Raw genomic sequence first — 25,637 nt, 5'->3', positions numbered from 1 at the left:
AATGGCGTGTTCACAGCACAGCTCCTGGGCGCCACGCACACAGAATACGTGCGTGTCACCGGCTGGAGTTCAGTGGCGTGGCAGCTTTCCTACACACCAGTGGAGCATGGATGAAAGGATTTTTCTGTCATCCCTAAATTTCCCTTTTCCTCAAATTTGGGGCGTAGTGTTGGAAGAATGGGCAGTAACAGACATATTTTTACCCTTGTATTTTATAAAAAATAAGCGTCTAAAATCGTAGGTGACATCTGACCTTTCTGTTTCCCAAAAACGCAGACCTGTCTCTGTGATTGGGTGTACTGAATCAGTTTTGCTAAGAGGAACTGGTAGATTTTGCAAAGAACGCCTCTCACTTTTTTTTTTTCCCCAGCAGTTTTTTTTCCTAGCTGCCTTTCTTTTAATCAGAAAGCTCCTGCGCTGGTGCTTGGAGCAGTCCTTTAGTTTTTCCTGTTGAAGAGAGGCTACCTTCTTGGTCGCCTCTGTCATCCTCTCTTATTGTCTTCTGAGAATCCATTTTTCTTTGGTTATATGGAGAATCCTTAGCTCTGATAGGACAGTCTTCGAATTCAGTCGTTATAGTAATTAGCATTGTAACATTTTCAGTGTTAGTAGAAACGAAGCCTCTGGTGGCTCTCTGAGACTCGGCTTGATTCGGGATGCTCCGCCTGCACCCCGGTCATGGGTGTTTACTTAAAGTGACTTCTGCCCTCACCGAAGACTTACTGACTTAGACTGTCTAGGAGTGAGGCCTGAAGATGAGTGTGTTTAACAAGCTCCCAGGTGATTGTGACGTAAGCACACTGAAGTTCGAAACCAATGCCTCACTGACACTTTCAGAGCTTTGCTGCCTTCTTCCCACGCGGCTGCTGCGTTCCTGATCACCGCTGTCCCCAGTGCCAGATGCCTTACTTTGCCAGAAAGTGTCTAAGACAGTTGAATGTGCATCCTTTCTGGGTTTCTGGTTACCTCAGAACATGATGAATAAAAGTCTTTTGAGCATGTGGACTTAAGAATTCAGTTTGCTTTTGTTCTCCAAACCCTTGATTATGCCTAGAGATGAGATTGTTCAAATGATCATATTTGTGTACTTTAAAATAAAAATCTGCTTTTATAGCAATCTCTAGAAATAACAACAGTAAGGATAAAAACCTATATATTTCATTTTAAAAGATGTAGGTTTTTTTCATGGTGTTGGATAGCCTTCTGGAAAAAAGTTGTTGGATTTATCTTGCTACCAAGATAAATGCCAGAAGAAGATTTAAATATCAACAATGAAAACCTAAAAGTACTAGAAGAAATAACAGGACACAAAACCTAAACCCAGAAAAGAAAAGATGGATAAATTTACCTACACAAAAAAATGTAAAGTTTTCTAAAGAGCAGTCCACCATAACCAAAATCTCAAGACAGAAGGCAAGTAGAAAAGATATATATGCATCTCATATCACAAAGGGCCGATTACCCAATAGTAAAGAGCTTTTACAAATCAATAAGAAAAAAAACAAGAAAATGGACAGAAGATATTAAAAATGACTCACAGGAGAGGAATATAAATTGCTCTTAAGCATACGAGATTATCAACTTTACTTAAAATAAGAAAAGTGTAAATCAGAATTACACTGAGTTCTGTATTCACCCAGGAGATTGGCAAAGATCAAAAAGCTTGATAACGTATGTTGACAAGGTGCTGCTGCTGGGGGAGCGTGAATTGGGGTGACCTCTATCCAGGTGGTCTGGCAGCATCACAGATGCGCTTGCTGGAGCCCCAGCCATTCCACACCTCGAAATATACACTCTGGCCACATGTGCTCAGACTCATGAGCTATTCTTGCCTTGTTGCTTGTGATAGGAAAAGATTGGAAGCAACATGAAGGACCATCAGTGGGAATGTGTTAACTTACAGAACATCCAGACAGTGAAATATTATGCATCTCTAAACACAATCAAGGACACTGCTTGTGTCCTGATAGTGAAGGATAACCAGGAGTTGTTAAATGACAGATACTAGTGCAGAGTAGTGTTTATCATATGCGAGCATTTACGTAAAACGGAAAGGAAGAAAAACAAATGCATCCTTACAGACACCTGCTTGTGTATAATAAAATGTCTCCAGAATGCTACACAAGAAGCTGGTCACTGGGACTAGTGACAGGAAGAGGTGGGGAGAGAAGACTTTTCACATTGTATCCTTTTTTACCCTTTGAATTTTGATTTCTGTGAATGTGTTTTAAAAATACCAATTGAAATAAACATATGCCACAATGTAAAAGGTTCCTGGATTTGTTGTACTGAATTTTGATCCCACCATTCATTTATTCAACGATTATTTCTTGAGCCCCCACTATGTACCAGGAACTACTCATTGCTGGGCTCATGGATTGCACATTCTAGTTAGAGAAACAGGCAGTAATGTGATAAATGGGTAAATATATATACATATAGATGTTAAGTAATAAGAGAAAAAAGACAGCCAGGAGGGAAGGGAGGGTGGCCACCTGTGTTGGAGACGCTAGGGCAGGCCTCATCGAGAAGCCTGGGACTGTCTGATGAGCATTTTTTGTTTAAGTGAAGTTTACACATGGAAGACGTGTCCATCCACCAGGCTTGGGCTGTGGGAAGTCTTCCATTCTGCATCTAAGTTCATATAATCAGCGTCAGCCTATTGGTGTTACATCTTGGCCAGTGGTCTATTTTGTGATGTGTCAGACATATACAGAAATCTTCCTCTGGTTTCTGGGTGTTTTTGTTTGCTGTTTTAACGTAGGCAAGCTGCATTATCCTTTATCATCACTTCTCTGTACCCAATGCTTAAACCACAAAACAGCTTTCTTAACACCTGACAATACACACAGTTTGCAGTGCCCTCCACTGATGGCAACTGTGACAGCGGGAAAAGAAGTGCCGCACCACTTTTCTGTGCTTTTCAGCAGGTTGCTGTCTTGGCCCCCAGCGGGGAAGCCTTATCTAGGCAACCCAAGTTTTTAAAAATCCTCCATTAGTCATATTCTCTTTGATATTAAAATTTAGCAGTGTTTCTAAGTTAAGTCCCTAGTGGAATTTATGCTTCCAAATCTGAAACGTCATCTTTTATTTCCTTGGGTTATAATTAGGCTTGTCTTCTATCCAGAAAGGTGTAGTGTTGGTGTCAAGTCTAAAGGTTGGTTTGGCAGATAGTTCCAGTATAGAGTGAGCAGATTTTAACTCACTCGACTTGAGTTCATTTCCACACAAGATGAAGGCCCTAAAAGCTTTCAGATTGTTTTAGGTTTTGCTGACTTTTGCCAGTAAAGAGCTTTTATAGCATCTGCCACAGTGATTTTTTTCACAGAGATATTAGTGTACCTGAGTTCTGTTTTCATAGATTTTTTTAAGTATATATTCATGCCAGTTAAGAGTAACTACCACACCCGTTAAAGTCACAGGTGTATACACACTTGCATAAAGAACTAATGTTAATTTATTTTCTCAATAAATATTTGGTGAATGTCCACTATGCCAGACACATGGAAGGTCTGTGAGAAATTAGGAAAACAAATAGCCCTGGCCTGTGGCAGTTACGTTATAACAGGAGAGAGACAGACAATAATTGTGACAAGCACATTACACTACTTAGAAGGTGTGATGCATGCCATGGGAAACAACAGAGCAGACAGCGGAAGTGTGGTTGGAGCAAGGGGACAAGCTGCCGTTTTTAGGGGCTCAGGGAGGGGAGAAGGTGGCCTTTGTTTGAGCAAGGACATGAAGGAGCCATGGAGACGTCTCGAGGAATCCCATTCCAGGCAGAAGGGGGGCACTGGTGCGGAGACCTGCAGGCAAGAACGTGCCTGGAGGGGTGGTGTGGGCAGCTGGACACGGGGCGCGGGGCGCTCGGCAGTGGCCGGGTTGCGGGGTGTCTGTGGAGGGTCTAAGGATCTTCACAGCTGGTTTCCCAGGTTGCCTGGTGAATTCTGGCTCAGGACTTAGTGTCCAAACTAAGATAATTTATCCAGAGTTTGAACCCTGACCTTCTTCCTGTTGGGGACTTTTAAAGTCAGTTTCCTGCATGTTAGTTGCAAAGATTTTCTAGTCAAAGGTTAGCTGAGAGAAGCAGATTCCATAGCAGAAGAGTACTCATTTGAAATGCCAGCAGGAATGTTGAAGGAAGCCTCGTAGGAATAATAAACGAAATGGAGGTGATGCAAGATCCGTGGAGAAATCAGAGCTGAGTGAAGTTACTGCCATACATATAGAACCATTGTTTTGTGGTTATCCTTAATGTTATAAAAAGCGATAAAGTTATGCCTTAACTTAAGAAAAGATCTTTTCTATATAATACAAAATGAAATAATGTGGTTTTTTTAAAAGAGAGAATTCTAAAACAGGGAACAAAATTTTAAATAGCTTTATGAAGATAGTGTCCTGCCCAATGACTTTGATCTACTGAGCGTTAAGAATGAACTGAGTGTGTGACACCAGGAGCTTCATATGGATTTTGTGGAGAGTCTGCCATGGGGAGAGCCTTTGTCACATGTGCTCCCAAAAAACCAAAACTCACACGGCTGCTGCCCTGAAGGAACTTGCGGTCTAAATGGGCACATAAAGTAAACATGCTTAAAGCAGGGGGTGTCTTTGTAACCAACACATACAGCACTCAAAGGAGGACAGCCCTCGACTTTTGGAGTGGACATCCTGAGTGAGCATCCATTCATTGATTCTGCAGGTTTTTACTGAGCCTCTACCAGACGAAGACGTTGTGGAAAGAAGTCTAGATTTTGTCTTGGAGGTCATGAAGAGCTGAAGAAAGATAGCTAGTCCAGGATCAGAGAGATGAACTGGATGGACTTGGGGGTTTAGTCTGAGTTTCTACCACCAGCAATTTTTTTTCCTGTCCGGAACTCAGAGTTGTCGGCAAGTTGCCACTGTGTTTCTGGTTTCTGGCAGTTGGGTTCATTTGCTTCACAATACTTTCCTGTTGTTTTTTGCAGCAAACCAAAGAGAGAGTGAAGCTATTGATACAGCTGGCTGATGGCTTTTGTGAAAAAGGGCATGCCCATGCGGCAGAGATAAAAAAATGTGTTACTGCAGTGGATAAGAGGTACAGAGATTTCTCTCTGCGGATGGAGAAGTACAGGACCTCTTTGGAGAAAGCTCTGGGGATTTCTTCAGATTCCAACAAATCGGTAAATTGCTCTGTGTGCACTGAGTACCTCCCGATGTTTTTCCTCATGTCTTGTTTGTTGATTAAATGAAGTTCATTGACTCTCTTATTCCTCAGAGTAAAAGCCTTCAGCTGGATATAATTCCAGCCAGTATCCCTGGGTCAGAGGTGAAACTTCGAGATGCCGCTCATGAACTTAATGAAGAAAAACGGAAGTCTGCCCGCAGGAAAGAGTAAGCCAGTCTTTAAGAACCTGCCAGGAGTCATTGAGAAATGTGAAGACAGTGTCACTTGGACAAACGTGTGCTTCTATTTGTGCTTTGAAACCAAAGAGCATTAATACTTTCTGTCGCTCTGAATGTGCTTAGTTTTTGTAACACAAACTCCACTGTATCCAGTGTCCCCTTATCACCTGATTCAGAAACAGTGTCTTGTTTTTATCGCTGTGCCTCCATTTCACATGGAGTTGACAGATTGTTTTAGCATCATTGTCATCCATAGGTCACGAGTAGTAACAATAAGGAGAAGAAATTAATAAAACAAGTGGATGTGTTTAAAAGTTGCTGGTTAGTAAACTATACTAGATATTAATAAAGACAAAAAAATTGGTCTAAACTAGTGGTTTTCAGTCAGGAATTTTGTCCCCTGGGGAACATTTGGCAATTTGCGAAGACATTTTTGGTTGTCACACAGTGGGGAGGCAGGAGTGCTAGTGGCTTCTAGTGGGCGGAGCCCAGGGATGCTGCTGAACGTCCTCCAGCTCCCAGGACGTCCCCCCAGCAAAGCAGTGTCCCGCCCGGGACGTCAGTGCTGCTGAGTTAAGAAGCTGATCTGGAGGCCCCTCAGCAAAATGTTTTCCAAAATGTTTTTTCCTTTGAACTGGTGGCCAGATACTATTATGTTTCTATCTATTCTCGATTTAATTCTCCAAAACTCATTACAGACTAGTGCTTTTAAAACCACCTTATTGTTTCATAAACCGTAAAAGTAGATAGTTAAAATAATCGTGTATCCTGACAGCGAACTGAAGCGTTCATTGTCTTCCTGTATTAAAGGTTCATCATGGCTGAGCTGATTCAAACTGAAAAGGCTTATGTCAGAGACCTCCGGGAGTGTATGGATGTAAGTAAGTTTTTTTGCTTGTTTACTTAGATTGAGTATAATCTTGCTATTTACTCTTACCTATTGGTAATTCTTAAGATAATCGCACGTTTTGTTGTTCTTCCTGAGATTTAAAGTGTGCATAAGCCGCCGGTTCACGCTCCTGTGCTTCGATGACAGTCTAGGCTTGTTTTTGCCCATTACCGAGTTGATGCAGCATTAATCCGCTCATTCCGTTTGTCACATGATGGCCTGGCTGACATCCTCTTTGAATAGAATTCTACAGCAGCTTCAGAGAAATGTGCCCACTAGTTATGATCAGCAGCTAATACTTAGTAGTTGAAGGAAAATTTGTTGTAACTTTGTGGAGTGGGTTAATTCCAAAACTCGAAGCTGGGCGTAAGTTTAGAGATGAGAAGTATAGGAACTACTCTCAAGTATTAATAGCAATTGAGGGGCTTTTTTTAAAAAGTTTTTCTTACTGTTTTGTAAAAGATCCCATTCTTAAGATATGTTTTCATTTCTACATTAACTCTGGGTGTGTAATTACAGATGTCAGGAATAGCTGTTTCTTGGAAGTTTGGTGTTGGTTTTTGTCTAATCCCTGTTTCCTCCTGGCCAGACCTACCTGTGGGAGATGACCAGCGGTGTGGAGGAGATCCCGCCTGGGATTGTCAACAAAGAGCTCATTATCTTTGGGAACATGCAGGAAATCTATGAGTTCCATAATAAGTAAGTGGCTTTATCTTTGGGGAGCTAATTACTCTTGAAATCTAGATACTCTGCTGAAGTTTCATATCAAGAAATAAAAGTTTCCAATTGAATTAAGCGTGGATTTCAGTGATTTTGTTGAGATTTGAATGAAGCCTGTCAGGCTTTCTTCACAATGACTAGCATTCTGGAGACTATTTTAATACAGACTCAACTTTATACTTACTTTTAATAGAAATAAGATTAGGAACACTGAACACTGTTTCTGTAAGAACCTGACTTCCCTCAAGCCATGTCCTCAGCTGCTACCTCAGTTGCTTCTTAGAGTTAAAGGAAGAAGAGTTCTCCGTGGGCTGCTGGAGACGTTTGGTCTTCTCTGTAAGAGAGGAAAGAGGGAACTGAGGCCAGAACAGATGTGTAGTCTGATCAAAAGAAAATGCACTTTACGTTGGCCACAGGAGGCACTTGGTTTTATTTTTGAGATTGAAAAAAAAGCAGCAGAAGTTGCTTTAGGCAGAGTCTGTGCAGCCCAACAGCCTATGGTAAGACGAGGCTGGGGCCAGAACCCGTAAGGTCATCCCTCCCTCCCGCCGCAGCAAAAGACGCCAAAATCTCAATGGGTTCTTCCGATTGAGTACGTACGTCTCTAAATTATATCCTTAGTGACTAAACATAGCGCTCGCCCAGAAGTAAGTAAAATTTCTGTTCGAAGGTGTTAAACTGCTTAGCTGTTTGAAAGTCACCATAACTTACCCTAGTTAACAGCTACATATTTTGTTAAATCTTAAAATCTAAAGGGCACAGATTTTTCACTGCACTTGATTAAAATGATGAAATTCAGGCATGGCTGGAATTTGTGGTATGCTTGGTCTAATTTCTGGCCTATGTCCCTAGGAAAATGTTTTTAAACACTTTAATAACATAGCTTTTTTATTCCCTGCAGCATATTTCTGAAAGAGCTGGAGAAATATGAGCAGTTACCAGAGGACGTTGGACATTGCTTTGTTACTTGGGTAATGAGACCTCAACTACTTGTTCTCTCACAATTCTTTGGTGGCTGTGAAGGAAGTTGGAAGGAATATTGTTCACATTTATGTCACCATCTTCTACTGGTATCTGCATACAGAGAAACGGTCTTTACCTCAAAGAGTTATATTCTCCAACTAGTTATTAATATGGAGTGAGCTTTTTATTGGCAGTCGGTATGGTTTGAAATAGAACATTTAGTGTGTCGGGCCTCAGTGTGGCCCTGGGGATTCACACATAAATGAGCACACAGCCCTGCCTGGGGCAGGGGTGAGGGGGTATCACTTCTCCAGTCGGGAGGGGAGGCAGTCAGGAGGGGATGGCGCTGTGCCGTCTAAGTGTGCTGCCCAGGTTGGCACACACCATTGTGGGAAGAGAGAGGGCATGCGCAGCTTGGACTGCGTGTGTGTGGTATCAGCAGGATGTTTCATTTTAATAGCTTTCTTTATAACGCAGGGATTCTTTTATTTGGGGCTTAAGTTTTCTTTACACAGCTTCTTTTCTACATAAAAGTTTATCGTATTTTGACTTATTGCCAGTTGAAAGAAATATTCTAAATATTTTTTGTTTGTAGGCAGACAAGTTTCAGATGTATGTCACATATTGCAAAAATAAGCCTGATTCTACTCAGCTGATATTAGAGCATGCGGGATCCTACTTTGATGTAAGTAATAGACTCCTGATGAAGCTCTGAAATTTTCAGAGTTGTATTTGCTAAACATAAAATACAACATTACTCATAACTTTCACCTAATTGATGGTATAGTGTTTTATTTTTGGTTTTGTCTGTCACATTTATGGTGGGATAGTCTTATATTTTCTTCTGGTTTTAAAAGATCCTTCTCAAGTATTGGGAGCTGTATATGTATAAGAAATTGAGATTTTAACATGTTCCTCTGTGTGTGTGTATGTGCCATTACTTACTATTTATATATAATCATTAATTTTTGACATGTAATATAATATGTAGAAAGTATGAACTATTAAGCTTCTTTTCCCCTCTGTAAAGCAGAAATACCTTGGAATCTTTTTTAAATCATTGATTGTTCCCATTTTAATTTCATGATGTTATTAATTTCCAAAAGCAACCTACCAGGAAGATTTTACAAATAGCACTGTAACAGTTAGGGCCATTGCAAGGTCCATTAATTATATTCTCATTGGTGTAAACGTAGAGGTAGGGCATCTTTTATTGAAAGATATTACAGGGAGGTTGTTTAGTACAAAAGAGGATGGAGCCATATGCTGTAACATACAGAATGCTTTTAGGTTTCCAGAACGTAATTGAATGTGTGCCAAATACATTTTGATTAAAAGATAAGGTACTTTTGAATGTTCTGTACAATTTTGTGCATAAGGCTGAAAGAATATTAGACTTGTGTCTCTTTACACATCACTGCCTTCGTAAATATGAAGTCTGCTCCCAGCCTAGTGCTGCCTTTTCTTTTCAATATTTCACAAGACTCTGGGTGTTTGCTGTTAGATGAAACCCAGCACTATGGCTACGTGCAGAGTTAGAATTATTTGAGGCCTAACCATTGAGAACATGTGGCACATTTAATGTTTGGAATCAAAGCCATTTAAACAACCCTTGTGCCCTCAAGCATCTTTAAGAATAAAGGAAATCATGCTTGTCTAACTTAGGGATTTCACAAATTACTTGCCATCAGTATTCACCATACAGCATTTTTGCACATCTCCCAGGGCTCTTTTAACTCACCAAACTTGGTCATGGGTGCTTAGCATAGAGTGGTGAATAACATAGACAGGGTGCCCACCTTCACGGAGAGGAATACAAAGAGCAAGCACATTATTGCATGTAAACAACTCAGTTGGAAATCAAAGGAGAAATCATGGCTTTGGATCTGCCACAGACCAAAGACCTAGGTTGTCCTTTTACCCACAGTGCTCTGCCCCTCTCCCATCCAAGGTAAAATTTTAGAAGCAAAGAAGGTCTTGTTAATATTCTAACAGCCTCTTAGAAAAAGGAAACATAATTATTCCAGCAGGATTAAACCTTTGCCAGGTATTTTGGAAGAACACTGTGATCTTGTAGCCATTTTTGAATAGTGTAACCCTCTGATAAGGTAATAAGGATGTTAACAGAAATAGTGAGATTGGTGTTTAGAAATCTTGGAGATGTGCTTCTGAAAATGTTATCAAAACAAGGTATTAAAAAGACCTTTCAGTATCTTTCAAATGTATTGTGGCATATTCATAAGATGGACTACTGCTCAGCACTATAAGGGGATAAACTCTTGATAATGAACAACTTGGATTAATCTCCAAGAAGTGGGCTGAAAGAAGTTAGACATAAATGAATACGTTCTGTTTAATTCCTTTTATATGAAATTCTAGAAGATGCAGAACTAAACTACGGTGATAGAAAGCGGAACAGGGCTTGTCTCTTGGAGGAGGTGGGCAGTGGGTGGGCAAGTGAGTGGGTGGGGGCATGGAGAACTTTCTCTCGTGTTGGAAATGATCTGTCCCTTGGTTTGGGAGTTGCTTATAAGTGTGTTAACACTTGTCAGAACTCGTTGACCTGTGTACATAGATGCGTGCCTTATACTGTATGTGAAAAGAAATCTTTCAGATGTGATATATTAAATTGTGAACATGTATATCGTAATCATAAATCCCACATTTTCAAACAATTGCAAATTGAAAAGAAACCTTTAAGACTCTATTTCTCATCTGGAAGCTAGAGGCAGAATTATCAGATTTTTAGTCTAAGCTGCCTGATTCTTGCGTGACGAGTGCTTTGGTGATCCCTGCAGCCAGCCCTCCATAGGAAGTACTGCCCGTGAGTCACGGTCTCGTCTCCTTTACCCGCCAGCCTAATCCAAGTGACAAACAGGTTGAGAAGACCAAGGTCTGGTGGCTTTTAAATCTAATTTGAAGCATAGAATATCAGAAGATAACCTTTTTTTGAAAAATGTGTGAGAAGAATGCTAAGAACTAAGATAATGCAAATACAGTAGGTTGGTGTGAAAATTCTGGGCTGGAAGATAGTAGTGATGACAAAAAGGGGAGAATCCCTTGATAGTGCATGAATTTGTTAGTGAAGAAGGAAGCCTCTTGTAGGGAGAGTCTGGCTGTGGGAAGGGACATGCTCTGTGACCAGGCTGCACACGTGGCTGAAGCTCCAGGAGCTGCAGTGGCAGAGAGGGCGGATCCCGTCCCTGACTCTGTGTCTGGTGCTGAGTGGGCGCCAGTGCCGGCCCCTGGGACAGCAGCAGTCCTCGTGGCTTCTCCTGTTCGCTCTGTGCTGTGAAAGTCCGCCATGCCAAGTAAACACTGCTGTCTTTTGTGTTCAAAGTGATAACCTGACTGAGGTTTATTATGTTGAGTATATTAAAAGAATCAAGAGTGAGTTCCATTTCATATTTACAGAAAAATAGTGATATGTGTGTGTTCATCTTGGGGGTAAACAAACGTAAATTTTTAGTTCGTGCTGTCTAATTTATCCAGTGATGAATATTTGTATATTTATATATATAAGTAAATATTTTTTCTTAATTCAGGAGATACAGCAGCGACATGGATTAGCCAATTCCATCTCTTCCTACCTTATTAAACCAGTTCAGCGAATAACGAAGTATCAGCTCCTTTTAAAAGTATGTATGAACCGTCTTTGACTGAAAAATTTTATGAATTGTACATTACTATTTTGACACTTCTCTGTTTAAGTAAAGTACCCTGAATTTTTTAAATAACACCTAGCAGATTAACTATATTTTTTAATTCCTTGCCCTTCATTGCCCTGACTGATTCTCAGCGCAGCAGGTACGGGAATGAGCCTCACAACAGTGCTGGTCTGCAGGGATGGAAACGGGCCTCTGCGGGAGCGGGCCGTGCACGATTGTCCCTGGGTCCCTGTTCTCTGGGCACAGCTCTGAACCCGGCTGGGGCTGACGCCCAGGATTTCCACTGAATCCACGAACTCCTTGCCTCAGGCAGTTTCCTCTCTGTTGTCTCTGGTCATTTGTCACACACATTTTTATGGAGCATATTGTTCATACAAATCACAAGTGTTTGAGTCAAACTGACCTCTACTTTTTCTTGGTTATGAATGATTATAATTAAAGTCACATTTGTAAAAATCTAATAACAATTGGTCCTGATAATAGAATGATAAAGAAAACTTAGAATTTGTGATGAGTTGTTACAGAATTTATTACATGTGATACACATTTTCTTGACTACAAGAAAAATAATTTACAACTTCTGATGATTTAACCCTAGCATTTCCTTGGCCAGTCAATGTTATTAAACATTAGAATGTACTGACCATCCAGTCATCCTGGTAACAATATTTTATGAATCTGACTGTCCCCAGTTCAGTCCTAGCACAGTAATAGGAGGTGATAATGTAATTTTTCTAGATATAAAAGAAATACAGAAGTTGAGGTTATGAATGCCTGAATCTTTCCCTTACTTTTTGTTAATAAGAAAAATCTAGAAATATTAAAAAGTGGCTGCATTCTTTTGTGAAAGTGATACCATTATGGAACTTTCTGTTGGAAAAGCTCTCGTGTCCTTCTGTGTCAAAATCCCACTCAGTGATGTTATGACCATCATTGCAGAAGTACGTAGTCGCTGTAAACCTCAGCTAGAAGTCAGGAGGCCAAGTTGTTTATCTTCACATTTGCCCTTTGCCCTTTGCTTTGTAATTCTGCAAGGCAGTTTACTTCTTGGTGTCCTCAGGATTTAAGGATTTTGTTTTTAGCACATAGTCCTACTAAAGATCGCTTCCTCAGTGGCCTCACACTCTCAATCACTATTAAACTGGTGCTTTCATTTATCAACCTTCCTTTATCCTGCCCAGGGTTCTTCAAGAGAACAGTAGTAAGCTATGTTGAGCTCCCCAATGAGAAAGCTTTTTCTGCCAGTGACATTGCATTTCTAAAGCAGTTTTTGTCCAGCTGCTCGGAATAGGAGCTAAACACCACCTGGTCATGAGCAACGTGCCTGTCTGGTAGCTCAGTTGCTCTAAACCATCCAGTGTGAGAGCAAAGCTAACTACAGCATCATGTCTGTCTTTTGTTGAAAACCGGCACACAAAAAGCTGTCGTCACTGTTACTGACTGATAATAGTCATTAAAATACTGGTAAGAAAATACCTTACCAATATTGGCCCAAAAAATTGGCCGTGAAAATCCTACAAATAGCAGCGGAGCGTTGTCTGATAGAGCACCAGAAGGTGAGGGGATGGCACCAAGAGACCGGAGCAGGGTTCCGCTCTGCTGTACACAGGTTTGGTAGGAGTGGGAATCAACCCAAGAACAAAAGAAAATATCTTGGAGCCCACTAGAATTGAATTTGTTGTCCCTGCTATCATTCATTTAATAACAGGTGTTCCTCTAAGCAGATCTGAAATGTAATTAAGCCCAGGAAGGTGTGCTTCAGTCATTAGCACTTTTCTGAACATCCTGTGCACAAAGGAGAGCGTTTAACTGTAGACTCTTGTGCGTGATGCTGTTTCTGCTGCATGATGTGCGGTTACAGGTTCGATGGGGCATGTTGTTAATGGGACCAAGGAGTTCAGGATCATGCTGGGATCGTGTGGGAAGACAGCAGTACTAATCAGATTCTGGCATGACCTTAAGATATAACCAGGAGCAGATTATGCTTTGCTATACTAACTAAATATTTATTTATCATTTCTGAGGCTTGGTAGTTAACATGTGCACTAAGTTCATCTTAAAGTATAACTACATGTGACAAAACATCCTATTCTAAGCAGGACAAACCCTTCCATCCGTTGGATAAAGAAGTGGGAATTCATTTTCAAGAGAATATGTGCCCAGTTGACCACTGCCTGTTTTTATCTTGAAAATCATGGATTTTCATACACTGTTTCCTTTCTGCAAAGATCTTGTGGGTGGCGCATTTTGCCGTCTTTGGCTAGTTCATGGTGTTGGCCTTCTACAGGAGCTGCTCACGTGCTGCGAGGAAGGAAAGGGGGAGATTAAAGATGGCCTGGAGGTGATGCTCAGTGTGCCAAAGCGAGCCAACGATGCCATGCACCTCAGCATGCTGGAAGGTAATGTAACCCTCCACATGCCCCTGCGTGCATTTGTCCACTTTCTGCTGACACTGTTTGTAAGCGGATTTCCCACAGCCTTAAAACCTCGGCTTCAGGACTCTGTGTTTAGTTAGGAGTTAAGAGTTTGGATGTGAATGCCTTCTTTTTTTAAAGGATTGGCTTCATTGCTTCCTTTAAGGATCACCTGAAATCCTTCTACCTCATTAAAAGCCTGTCCTGGTGCTTTAACTGGAGAGTGGCCTCTCCTCACTCTGAACCCCAGTAGCACTTTGTGTCACTTGCCTTTGGCTCTAACCTGGTATTAGAGGTGTTAGATGGATGGTGAAAGGATGGTCAGATCAGTCTCCCGTGATTATAAAATCCTTAAGCGAGCTTGCTGCTTCCCCATCTCTGGGTCTATTGCATCACTTGCCTGGAGCCTCAAACATACCAGGTAACAGATACCTACTCATGCAGTTGAATGTGGTGTGTAACACAGTAAAGAGAGAATCGGATAAGTATGCTTAAAAATTATTGTCGCCAAGTATAATCTCCATAAATGCTCTTGTTTAAGAAAGCTGTTTCTGTGTTACAGAGCTTAACTCTTATCGTCAGGTTACATAGAATTATTTACAAGAAATGATCCTCCCCGAATGCTTTTGCTAGCCGGTATCATTGTCAGTAGCGTTGAGAGTATACTAGTTAGGGCGAAAGCGCTGCTGTTTATCATAGAAACCCAAAAATGAGAGGCCAAGCTGTTAACGTGGCTTTTTCTGCCTCTGAAGTAGAATCCTGAGCTGGTGTGGCAGCCCTTCATGACGTTGTTGAGGACTCAGGCTCTGCTCTGTCTAGTTTCTCTCCACTCCCTGGATGTTGTCTGGTCGGCTAGGTTCAGGATGTCTCGAGACCTCGTTAACATTCCATCTAGCGGGAAGAAAGTGGGAAAGAGGGTGAGGAGGGAACAGCTAAAAGGGCAGAAACTAGAAGCTGTGCGCATGACTCTCCTCATGTGGCCCCACTGTGGGTGTGTGGCTGCTCCTACCTGCAGAGGGGGCTGGGAAACGTGGTTATTAGAGCAGCCACGAAGGGGGCTTCTGCTATTAGAGAAGAAGGGAGAGTGGAGTCTGGGAGATAACTAGCAGCCCCTGCCCCAGGTATCTGTTAAAGCCTTGATTGCGTAAAGTCCCCACAGCAGGCCACTTCCGTGAAGAGGTGAGCAGGAGTGAAAGCCAGCCAGTGGTCGAGCGTGACTGATTCACGTGAGGAATTTTGTATTCAAAGAAGGGAGAGCTCACCGAGAACAGTAGCCAGGGATGTCTCCCAGAAGGAAGGCTAGACCAGGGCCTTGAAGAAAGGCTGGCACTGGAGCAGAATGTCTGGGGAGGGTGTTCTAGGCTGAGGCAGCAGAGGATCAAGAGGCAGGCTGAAGTAGGTGATGGCCTGTGGGGAAGTCAGTGGGCCATTCTGGGCGGAGGAGGAGGTTGCTTGCTGGACGCTGTGAGTGAAGGCTGCAGAGAAGTAGGGAGTGAAACCGCCTCTCAAAGGGTGTCAATACTACCCGAAGGAGATGGAACTTAAAGAATAATGCCATGAGGAGTCGCTGCATTTTTTTTTTAACAAGGGGAAGTATCTGCAAAGTCGTGTTTTAGAAAGAAGAATGCTTTGTTGATGGGTCAGCGCTGGGGAGCCTGGAATCAGGGGCCCAGATGGGAAACTCTGATCTGAGATTTAATTGTTGGACATGTTACAAATGCTTGAAGAGTCGTCGTGCTGTCTTATACATTATTTTTATTTTCTTTCAGATTGATTATACCTCTTTTTTCATGTTGCAGGGTTTGATGAAAATATCGAGTCTCAGGGAGAACTCATCCTGCAGGAATCCTTCCAAGTGTGGGACCCAAAAACCTTAATCCGAAAGGGTCGAGAGCGGCACCTCTTCCTTTTTGAAATGTCCTTAGTGTTTAGTAAAGAAGTGAAAGATTCCAGTGGGAGAAGCAAGTACCTTTATAAAAGCAAATTGTTTGTAAGTATAGGCGTTCAGAATTGTAAGTTTAAAGATAACACAATTGCAACTGTTTTGTAGGTAGAGAAAAGTTATCATTTGTTGCCTTTCAGTTTAACCTCCCAAACGATCCTAAAATGTGAAAGTCTGAAATTATGTTTTCATCTTCTTCAGTGAAATTCCCTGACTACCTTGTGTCCACTAGACGGCGCTCCTGGGTTTGAGTTTCACTAGTCTTAGAAGCTTGCTTTTTCTAAATTCCATAGAATCTAACTGCAAGATAAGAAAACACTTTGTAAGTGAATTTAAATCATGCATCTCCTGTGTGCTTTAACTCGATTTATAACTAAATTGATCATATCAGGCTATGGTTAAGTTTTCGTATCATTATAATTAATTTTTCGTTCACCAACATTGGAATATACTTAAGCAGCCTTACTGGGTGGCTCACTGTGGGCTCTTAATGATGAGATTTTACCTTTCTTTTTCATTAATAATAAGTTTATAAAAAATAAATTTTTGTACTTTACAATAGCAAAATATGATTATTAGAGAAGATATATATAAACAAAAATAGTGTTGAAGATCCACAACCTCACCTGTCTAGAGGCAGCGACCCTTGAGTGCTCGGTAGATACAGTGATGCATTTGGATTCTTGTTTAACTCGTCAGTGTACTTCCTGGCAGGAGAAGCATACATGGCATATGTAACAAGCCCAGTCAGTCTCTTTATAAAACCACATGTCGACTCAGAAAAGTTTCAGGCCGGTGTCGTCCTCCAGGTCCACTGTCCTTCCCTTAGTGGCCCGTGTCTCAGAGGGCTGTCAGCACAAAATTGCTGGAAGGAAGTCCAGCAGGGGAGGATTGGACAAATCTAAGGAGAAAGTCACCATCATAGAAAGAATAGAAAGTGCAGTAGAATTGGGTTTCTTCTTTACACAAGGTATGGTAGATCACTTATGAATATTGGTAGATATTTGGGATTTGGACAACTTACACATTACACATTTTTATGATATCCATATATTAATCAAAGTCCCAAAGTAATAAAATACCACCAAGTGTAGAAATCATCTTAATAATAATCTGGAATTTTCAAGTTCAGACTAATGGTTTTCATAGCATTTTCTTGGCTTACATCCTGCTTGAGATTGTCTTTTGGATCACAGCCCACCTTACATCATTTTAGGTCATATTCTAACTGGAAGGAAAAAAGACAGCATTGCTGGCTAGTAATTTCACTAGCTGCCTTTAATCTATCCTTAGAGACCGAGCTGGTCTGATTTAGAAGCTGATAGATCTTCACTTAATTTATCTTTTGAAAGTTAGGGTTCCCTCAGAGGCCACCTCTGAGCTATAGATTATGAATCACTTCCTCTGCTGGAGCGGGGAGAATGCATTAGGGGTGAACTTGATTGTGGGGGTGGGGTTGAAGATGTTGACCTGCATCTACACTCTTCCATGTTCTGCATACTACAGATGCATATATTACTGAGAGAAATTTTGTCTCTTAGCCTTTAATAGTAGTGGTAAAATACTGAAAGTTAATACTATTGATAAACAAATTGGAAAATAAGTGAGCTGTTAAAACTTCCTTTGCCTTCTCTGAAGCTACTTCGTTAATGCTGAAAATGCTTGATGGCAGCTCTTTTGCAGGTAGGACAGACTCACTTTGTTGTTTGTAAGGTTGAAAATAGTCAACTCTCGATTTTCCAGATATTAGGATTTTCAGCTGTTTTGGCTGTCCTGCTTTGGGTTTGCTTGTTGCCCTGCGCCAGGGTCTCCAGTAGAGGTGCTCAGAGGAGGTGAAAGAGAGAGGCCAGTCATGTTCAGCCTAAGAACCAAATGTCCTCATTTTAACTAAAATGAGATCTGAGGGTTACCTGTCACTGTAAACAAACTATGTTTTTATAACCTAGTATGACCACAAGTTGCCAGAAATGGTTTTCTTGGTCTCTCTTCTGTATCCTGCCCGAATTTTACTGTTGCCTAATTATATAATTGTCTCTCCATGCAGACCTCAGAGTTGGGTGTCACAGAACATGTTGAAGGAGATCCTTGCAAATTTGCACTATGGGTGGGGAGGACGCCAACTTCAGATAATAAAATTGTCCTTAAGGTACGTTCATTTGAAGCTTGGGGATGTGCTGTGTATGCTTTTTTTCCTATTGGTGAAACCTATTGGTTTTCATATCGTTACCACAAAAAAAATAGCGGAATAAATTCAGTTTGGTATCTAGTGATGAAATAACTTGAGCTAAACTTTCGCTTGCCTATTAAAAGATCAAATAGAGAAACATCTTTTTAAACTTCTCCCATGGTTCCAGTCTTAAAAAGAATTGGTTGATTCCATAAGAAATGCAGGAAGTTGAAGCATAACAAGAGGGAGATTTGGACTAGCAGCTCCCATTGCACACTTGACTTTTGGTTTCAAAGGAAAATAGGCACCTGATGAATTTGTGAGGGCCTTTGACAGTTTCAAGACTGAACATGCCAAGAGTCTTTATGGGGTCCTTCTAGTTTGGTGGCAGAGAAAAAAAGGGGTTAATTATCACATACAGGGTTTGGTAATGTTACGATTTAAAGTGTTCAAAAACACCAAGGGTGCTCTTGAGTATGTAGTCTTTGGAGGAAGGAAATGTCTTTGAATATTTGATTTGAACTCTGTTTTGATAATACTAGCCTCGACTAGGAGTGGCAGAAGACTCTAAGAATGGCTTATATGCTTCCCTCCCTCAGTGTTTGAGAAAATACAGATGGAACTGTCTTTTTGAGCTGTCTGGAAAGACCATAAGTGACTTTAGGATATATTTGGGGGAAGATGTAGCTGAAGATTTCTAGAATATTGGGAGATGAGCCAAAAACTTAATGGGACTCTGGTGTTTGAACTTGCAGGTCAGCGATTTTGTCTCTTACGTTCCTTTAATCTCTCCACGGTATTTCCAGCAACTATGGATGCCGCTACAGTAGAGCCTGTACTTTAGTGACTGCTGTCTGTGGAAGCCATTGTGTTTCTAAGGTCTTTATTCACAGGGAAATGATGGATTGTTTTACAGTGAATATGTGATTTCCAATCCAGTGTGTTCTTGTTAGTACTGGCATAAAGCCCTGTGAGATATAAATTGCACTGATAGCTAAATTTTAGATAACAGAACTTTTCTAAGGCATAAAATTTTTAAGTATACTCAAGACCTTAAAACTTCCAACTTATATGAAGTATTTATCTAGATTAGCTGCAGTGACAGATGCCAAAAGATGCATCTGAGAAATAGTGCCAGATGTTTTAGCCAGATGTGGACTACTTTCATTCAGGAGATAATAAAATACTCATGATGCAATTGAAGCGTAAGACTTCTGGTGGGCATTACTAGATAAAAGTTTTCTAAGGAATTTTGGTTAATGTTTTTCTGAATTCCAAGGAAAAACTAAAGGAAATGATGTCCTCATTAATTTCAGAGATTGCTTTGTGGTGATGGTGATGGTGGAAATGGTGGTGATGGTGGAGATGGAGGAGGTAGTGGAGGTGAACCTGATGGTGGCAGCAGTGAAGATGGTGGTGATAGTGGTTATAGTAGAGATGGTGGTGGAAGTGTAGATAGATCATGGTAGAGATGGTGGTGATGGTGGAGATAGTGCTGGAGCTTTTGGTGGTGGTAGAGGTGGTGACAGTAATGGTGGTAATGGCAATGATGGTGCTAACCCAGTAGTTATAAAACAGAATCGTGGCCTTTTTTAACTCTTGGAACTAAGAATTTTATTCATAAGTCCTTCCTTAAACAGATTGAGACTGCCGAGAGTATGAAACAAATTATCTCTTGTCTTAGCTAAGTAGGATCTTTTACTTAGTACTTCTGCCGAGTTACCTTTCTCTTACTATTTCTGAAAAATTGGTACCTTTTGTCCTTGTTTAATTACTTTTAGAGTTAGGAGAATTACTTTCCATAAATGTAATGATCAATTTGCTCTATTTAAATTGTGGAAATTTTCTTTATTTCTGAATCATAATAACCGTTTTCCTCAGTTGTCTGCAAACTCTGCCAAATGTTCCTTCTCAGATATTTCTCTTTGTTCAGCCTCCCAAACATTTTTATCAGGCCTTTAAATTCCCGTGGATCTGTCATGTTCAAAGTTTTCCATCCTGGGATGCTTATTTCATGCACAAACTCCCTTGTCCCCTAATCACCCTGCATCCTACCCCAGGAGAAGTCAGTGTTGCTGCTCTCCTGGTGTCAGATCTGGGAACAGGAGCAAGACGCTCCTTTTATCCTTCATTTATTTCCCCGTTACTGCCCCTAAAGAGCTTGAAAGATGCATCCTCCAGTTAAAACGTTTTATTTAGAAAGAGATTCATAATTTTAATTTCCTTTCCCAGCTTGGGCTTTGACTTTCCATTTTCAAAAACAAGGTAAACCATGAGAAAATCTTGGGTTCTCCTCCCTTCATGATCTCATCTATAATCCCACTGACAATTGTTTTAATCATTTACAGGGAATTGTGCTTATATCATAGGAGGTTGATGTTTTCCGTAAGGAAATTAAAAACTGTTAGTAAGGCTCAGAATATGTAAAAAGAAAAAAACCACCTCCTTCGAAGCACAGTGAAAAAAATAAAATCTGGAAAAGTGATGCCATATGTGTTCTTTCAGCAAAAGCTGATTGAGTATCTCTGTCATTTTCAGAGAACCTTTCCCCACAGTTGTAATGGAGTTGAAGTGAATCCACCATATGTAATGGGCAGTGGGTTATACTGGTTTATTCTGGGGCTGTAACCAGAGGTAGACAAATGCAGAGCTCGGGGGACGGGCTCTCACATACACTCCCAAGAACTCTGGCTTCCTTACCTGCTAGCATTGTGACCTTGGGCATCTTTCTGATGTGTCCACACCACAGTTCCTCATATATAACATGAGGATAAGGGAGGCCTGGACCCCACAGAGTGCTTGTGGGAATGAGGAGAGGATGCAAGTGGGGAAATGGTGGCAGCGTTGCTCTGGGAGTCCAGGGGACAGGGCAGCAAGATGGATGGACATTGGTTCAGATTCCTGCTGACGCTTCACTGTCCGCTGACCACGAGTCTTTGCCGCAATAGCTTTAAAGACATTTGGGTTTGGAGGTGGCTGTGTTTTCGTATTTACCAAGGGCTGCTTACAAGGTCTTGGGTTGGGAATGATCGACTCTGAGAATATTCAGAAATCTAGAATAGCCTAGATGCTATAAAATAAAAAGAGTTTTGATGAAAAAACATCCAAAATTAGGGTCATTTGTTTGGATGCAAATTAAACATACGATGTACTCGCTTTTCTGTTGAAAAGTTATTTTTAAAATGGGAAACTCAAGGAATGCGGGAGACCTGAGTGTGCTTGGTGTAGGTTCTGGAAAGGGCCCCTTCTGTGTCCTGACTGATTCTAACACCTTCTTAAGGCTTCCAGTATAGAAAACAAGCAGGACTGGATCAAGCACATCCGAGAAGTAATACAGGACAGAACTATTCACCTGAAAGGAGCCCTGAAGGAGCCCATTCACATCCCCAAAACAGCTCCGGCGACGAGACAGAAGGGAAAGAGGTTAGTGCCTGGGGACTTGTTGGTAAGTTTGCTTATTTACTAGGGAGGGGACAAGGCAATGTTAACCAACTGTTTTTCAAAAATCGGTTTTTTCCTCAAATATTTGGAAGAATATGTTTTTTTAAAATACGTTTATGTATAACATCATTCTTAGTAATGGTATTGCTTCCTCAAGGCAAGAACCTCCCTTGGCTTAAAGCAAGTGAAGGGCTGTATGCAAATCCTAATTGTTTTCCCTGTCCCACCCAAGTATGAATCGGTGTGCATGTGTAAATCGTGCATGTGACCTTGGGACAAGTTATAGTGCATCTGGACTTTTGTTTCTCATTTCTAAAATGGAAATAATCATATCCACTGTATTTCATTATTGTGAGAATTAAGTGGAATGATATGTTTTAGACCTCAGCCCAGTACCTCCAAAAAGCCTGTGCTCAGTACAGAGTGGCCCATCATCATTAATGCCCTGGGGGTAGCAGCCCTCACGCAGCCTGATTTGCACCTCTTTAAACAAATCTATTATTTCTCCAATGATTGATCCACGATCTTTACAAGTCTGGAAAAACAGATCCAGCCATGTCAGGAATTAAAAGTTTCTTTGTATCTCCAGGGATGGAGAGGATCTGGATAGCCAAGGTGATGGAAGCAGCCAGCCCGATACAATTTCAATCGCCTCCCGGACGTCTCAGAACACACTGGACAGTGACAAGGTGAGCTGCAGCCCACCCTTGCTTTGGGCGGTGGATATAGCTGGTCCCTGCTCTGATATGAAACTGATATAGGCTCTTTCTGTCTATAAATGACAAGTTTGTCATCACCATTTTCAGTCACTATGTCCTAAGGCTAGTGCCAGGACATGGAAGCAGGGGCAAAGACTTTGGGGTGTCAGGGTGAGAAGATTTTAACCCTGAGAATTCAAGAAAAATTAGTTGCCCTTCCTAATGCAGTTAGGTGGTTTTCTATCAGGATGTTCTAAGCAGCGTGTTTAAGCTTTTTTATTTTATGTTAAGCAGAAGAACCTATCATTTTAAGTTGAATCTTACACAGAGCTCTGGTGCATGAAGGTGGAGCTGCTCTGATTGAGGCAGGGGTAGCGGCATCCTCTGGGTTGGCCCTAAGGAGCATTCTCAGAACACAGGTGCAGCGGGATGCAGGAAATGGCCCTGCAATGGCCTGCACCAGTGCTTACCACTGCGAAGATACAGCTGATTTCTTTCAAAAAGGTCTGTGTAGGTGTATCTTCTACAGAAGTAGCCTAATGTATTCCATGGTCTGTCATGGTAGAATCCCAAAAACCTGCAAAATAAGTCTACAGGAGACTTTGGAATCCAGGCTTACATGATGCACCAGTGACCAAAGTCCTGTAAAAGCCAGTGGGGACATTCGTCTCAGTGAAGTCTGCTGTTCCTGCTGAGACGAGCGCCTGTTCTTTTCCTCAAACGCTACACCAAAGTCTCCAAAAATGTTATTTGACAGTAAATAGGGTTTCATTTAACTTGCCATCAGTTCAGAATTCCTGCGTTTCTCACTGTCTGACACAAGCCGTACTTTCTTATGTGAGGCCTTAGTCCTCGTTTTGAGACGTCAGTCTGTTCTGTGCACAGCATTTGCACAGCCCCTCGTTCCAGGAAGGAAGTGTCGTGACTTCACTGTCATCTGGAAATCATTCCTGACAGGAGAGTCCGATATTGGGGGTTATTTCAGACGGCAGGTCTCCCAGTCCCTGGTTTTGGTCTTTCCTCCCTGTTATACAGAAGAATTCGTGGTATTTAGTGTAGTTTCTGGGACAGAAGTAAGTAGGTTTAAAAATATTGCTCTCCTACAGTCATTTCATTTTCAGAATCCTTCTTGTTTGGGTAATTAATTTTTTCCTGTTCTACTTTTTGAGTTCACTAGCTGAGTCCTAGAACTTAGAACGCATAGAAGAAGAGCACTGGAGAATAGAAAGGGCGTCTCATTTTATTTTGTTTGGAGCTCAGAGCATGAGCACTCAGCATATCTTTCTTGCCGGTAGTAATAATGAGGAGTAAGATAAATGACATGTTCAGGCGTTTGGCGCCTAATAGCAGCTCTCCCTGCTGCCCCACCCCATAGCCATTTGATTAAGAAAATAAAGTTTGAACTTGGAAACATTTCATTAAAGTAATTCTGATTATTTTCTTTAAAAAAAAAAAGATGATTGAGTTGTCTGAATAGGCAGTTTACACATGACTTCCACCCAAAGGAAAAGTCGAGAATAAAGCAGTTCCAGCTGAGGGGAATGGCCCCCTCCATTCAGACCGTGTCACAGACTCGCCATGGTGGAGCATCACCACTCCAGCCGCAGGCCCGTCAAGCCCAGGATTCACCTTCCTATCAGATATACTCCCACAGATCTGGTCTAAGTTTACCCTAGAAATGAGTTGAAAAGTTCACTTTAAAAAAATAAGTTATTCCAATGAAATTGCCAAAGAGATAAATGGAAAAAGTTATACCTTTTGGTAGGTACCTTTCTGGAGGTTGGTCCAAGAAGAAAGGGTGACTTTGTTCTTCAGGTGGTTTCTGTATGAATGGGTGGTGATGGGAGTCCGGACACGCCCCCGTGTCTAGTAATGGGCTCTGACTCTCCAGTTCCCCATCTGAGGTGAAGCTGACTGCCCTGCCGTGCCTTCTGGCGCGGAGAGAATTCGTTTGCTAGTGCTCCCGTGCAGCCCTGGTCCCCTGACTTGTGGCTGACTGGAGTTCACAGGGGATTGCACAGAAATAAGGATACAGTTATCCTGGAATTAGGAATGGGGAAACTAGTTCTGCTTCAGATCTGTTACTGCATAACAGGCTCACCTGAACTTAGAATCGAGCCTGCACAACTCCTATAGAAAAATAAGCGTTATTCCTGAGGGCTATTGCTGTTAAGACAGCAAATTCTATTTGTACCCGATGAGAGGAAGAATAAATCACTAACAGGAAAGTATAGGTTTGCAGAAATTAATCATTTTACCCTGGGAATCTACTGGGATGTTAGAATTTGTAAAGACCTGCCTGTTAAATATTTTATCGGTGGAGGTAATTCACTCACTTCTGTTTGCCTCGTCCAGTGCACTATCAGCCTCATTCCGTAGCTCAGAGATCCCTAAAGGGCCGTCCCCCTCCACCTGACTTGCCCAGAGGCTCTTGCTGTGCTCCTGGATGAAGGTGTGACAGCAGCCTGTCACTCAGCTTACCGGTCTCATGATTCTGAACTGTCATGAAGTAATGACACTCCAAAACTCAGTTTAAGTGGATGTGGCACTTAGTTCCCTTAATACCGCTCACTGAGACCAGAGGTCCATAAAAGATTCAAAATCCAAAAAGGGGTGAAATGTCTTCCTAAGATCACAGAACTGCAGCAGGTTATCTTCAGTTCCTGGGGTCTGCATTTGGGATGAGAATAAACAGCCTGCGAGACTTAGTAAAGGTAAGACAGAATCTGGAGTTTGGAGAGGACGTACCCATTAGGTCTTTGTGAAAAAGGAGGTGCCTTTCTACACACATGCCCACATCTGTGTGTCTGCTGTGGAAGGGTTTCTTGTATCGTCTCCCTCCTTATACTTCTCTGTAGAACGTTCCAGGGTCAGTAGATGTCTCAGGAGAATAGTTTTTGAAAATTAGGAAACTGCATCGTTTCCTGAGTCAGTTTGTAAAATGCACTGTTTCTCTGAACTAGGCCTAACCAGAAAGCCCCCTTATCTCGTGGCAGTAATTCTTCATATGTCTCGAGGTTCTTTCCACCCTCCATATTTCAAGTTTACACAGCCTCCGATGACACAGGCAGATAGATCTGGCAAGGGAAATTACTTAACCGTATTCTGCCTGTTTGACTTAATTTATGATGCCTGTTTTGAGTTAGTTGTTATCGTGGAATTTGGTTCCATTTCAGAAACTGGGTGGGGGATGTTTTTGACTCGACCTCTGGCAGAATTCTTAAGGAAGAGTTATGTGCCCAGTGCTGCAGTGATTCTCAAATGAGGCAAGGAGCTTGTGGAAGGGTCTGTTAGGAGGGGCTCCCGGAGACGCCCTCTTTCCAGGGAGCACCGTCAGCAGAGCTCGAGCAGGC

General features: G+C 41.6%; 1 protein-coding gene across 6 annotated transcripts in view; it reads left to right on the top strand.

Moving 5' to 3' along the window:
- The window catches only part of TRIO (trio Rho guanine nucleotide exchange factor), a 356,110-nt gene that overhangs the window by 238,437 nt on the left and 92,036 nt on the right, over positions 1 to 25,637 (top strand). For all 6 annotated transcript variants that reach the window (XM_044779483.2, XM_070519854.1, XM_070519855.1 and 3 more), the window contains exons 22-33: positions 4,965 to 5,159; positions 5,255 to 5,370; positions 6,193 to 6,259; positions 6,861 to 6,970; positions 7,893 to 7,962; positions 8,550 to 8,639; positions 11,500 to 11,592; positions 13,910 to 14,021; positions 15,836 to 16,026; positions 18,023 to 18,124; positions 21,426 to 21,568; positions 22,176 to 22,275. In XM_044779483.2, coding sequence (XP_044635418.2) covers positions 4,965 to 5,159; positions 5,255 to 5,370; positions 6,193 to 6,259; positions 6,861 to 6,970; positions 7,893 to 7,962; positions 8,550 to 8,639; positions 11,500 to 11,592; positions 13,910 to 14,021; positions 15,836 to 16,026; positions 18,023 to 18,124; positions 21,426 to 21,568; positions 22,176 to 22,275 — 1,389 coding nt within the window. The remainder of the gene's footprint in view (positions 1 to 4,964; positions 5,160 to 5,254; positions 5,371 to 6,192; positions 6,260 to 6,860; positions 6,971 to 7,892; positions 7,963 to 8,549; positions 8,640 to 11,499; positions 11,593 to 13,909; positions 14,022 to 15,835; positions 16,027 to 18,022; positions 18,125 to 21,425; positions 21,569 to 22,175; positions 22,276 to 25,637) is intronic.

The sequence above is a fragment of the Equus asinus genome, chromosome 10 (genome assembly GCF_041296235.1).
Source record: "Equus asinus isolate D_3611 breed Donkey chromosome 10, EquAss-T2T_v2, whole genome shotgun sequence".
In the NCBI taxonomy this organism is placed as follows: domain Eukaryota; kingdom Metazoa; phylum Chordata; class Mammalia; order Perissodactyla; family Equidae; genus Equus; species Equus asinus.
Note: the sequence above shows the minus strand (reverse complement) of the source record. Positions and strands in the feature narration are given on the sequence as shown.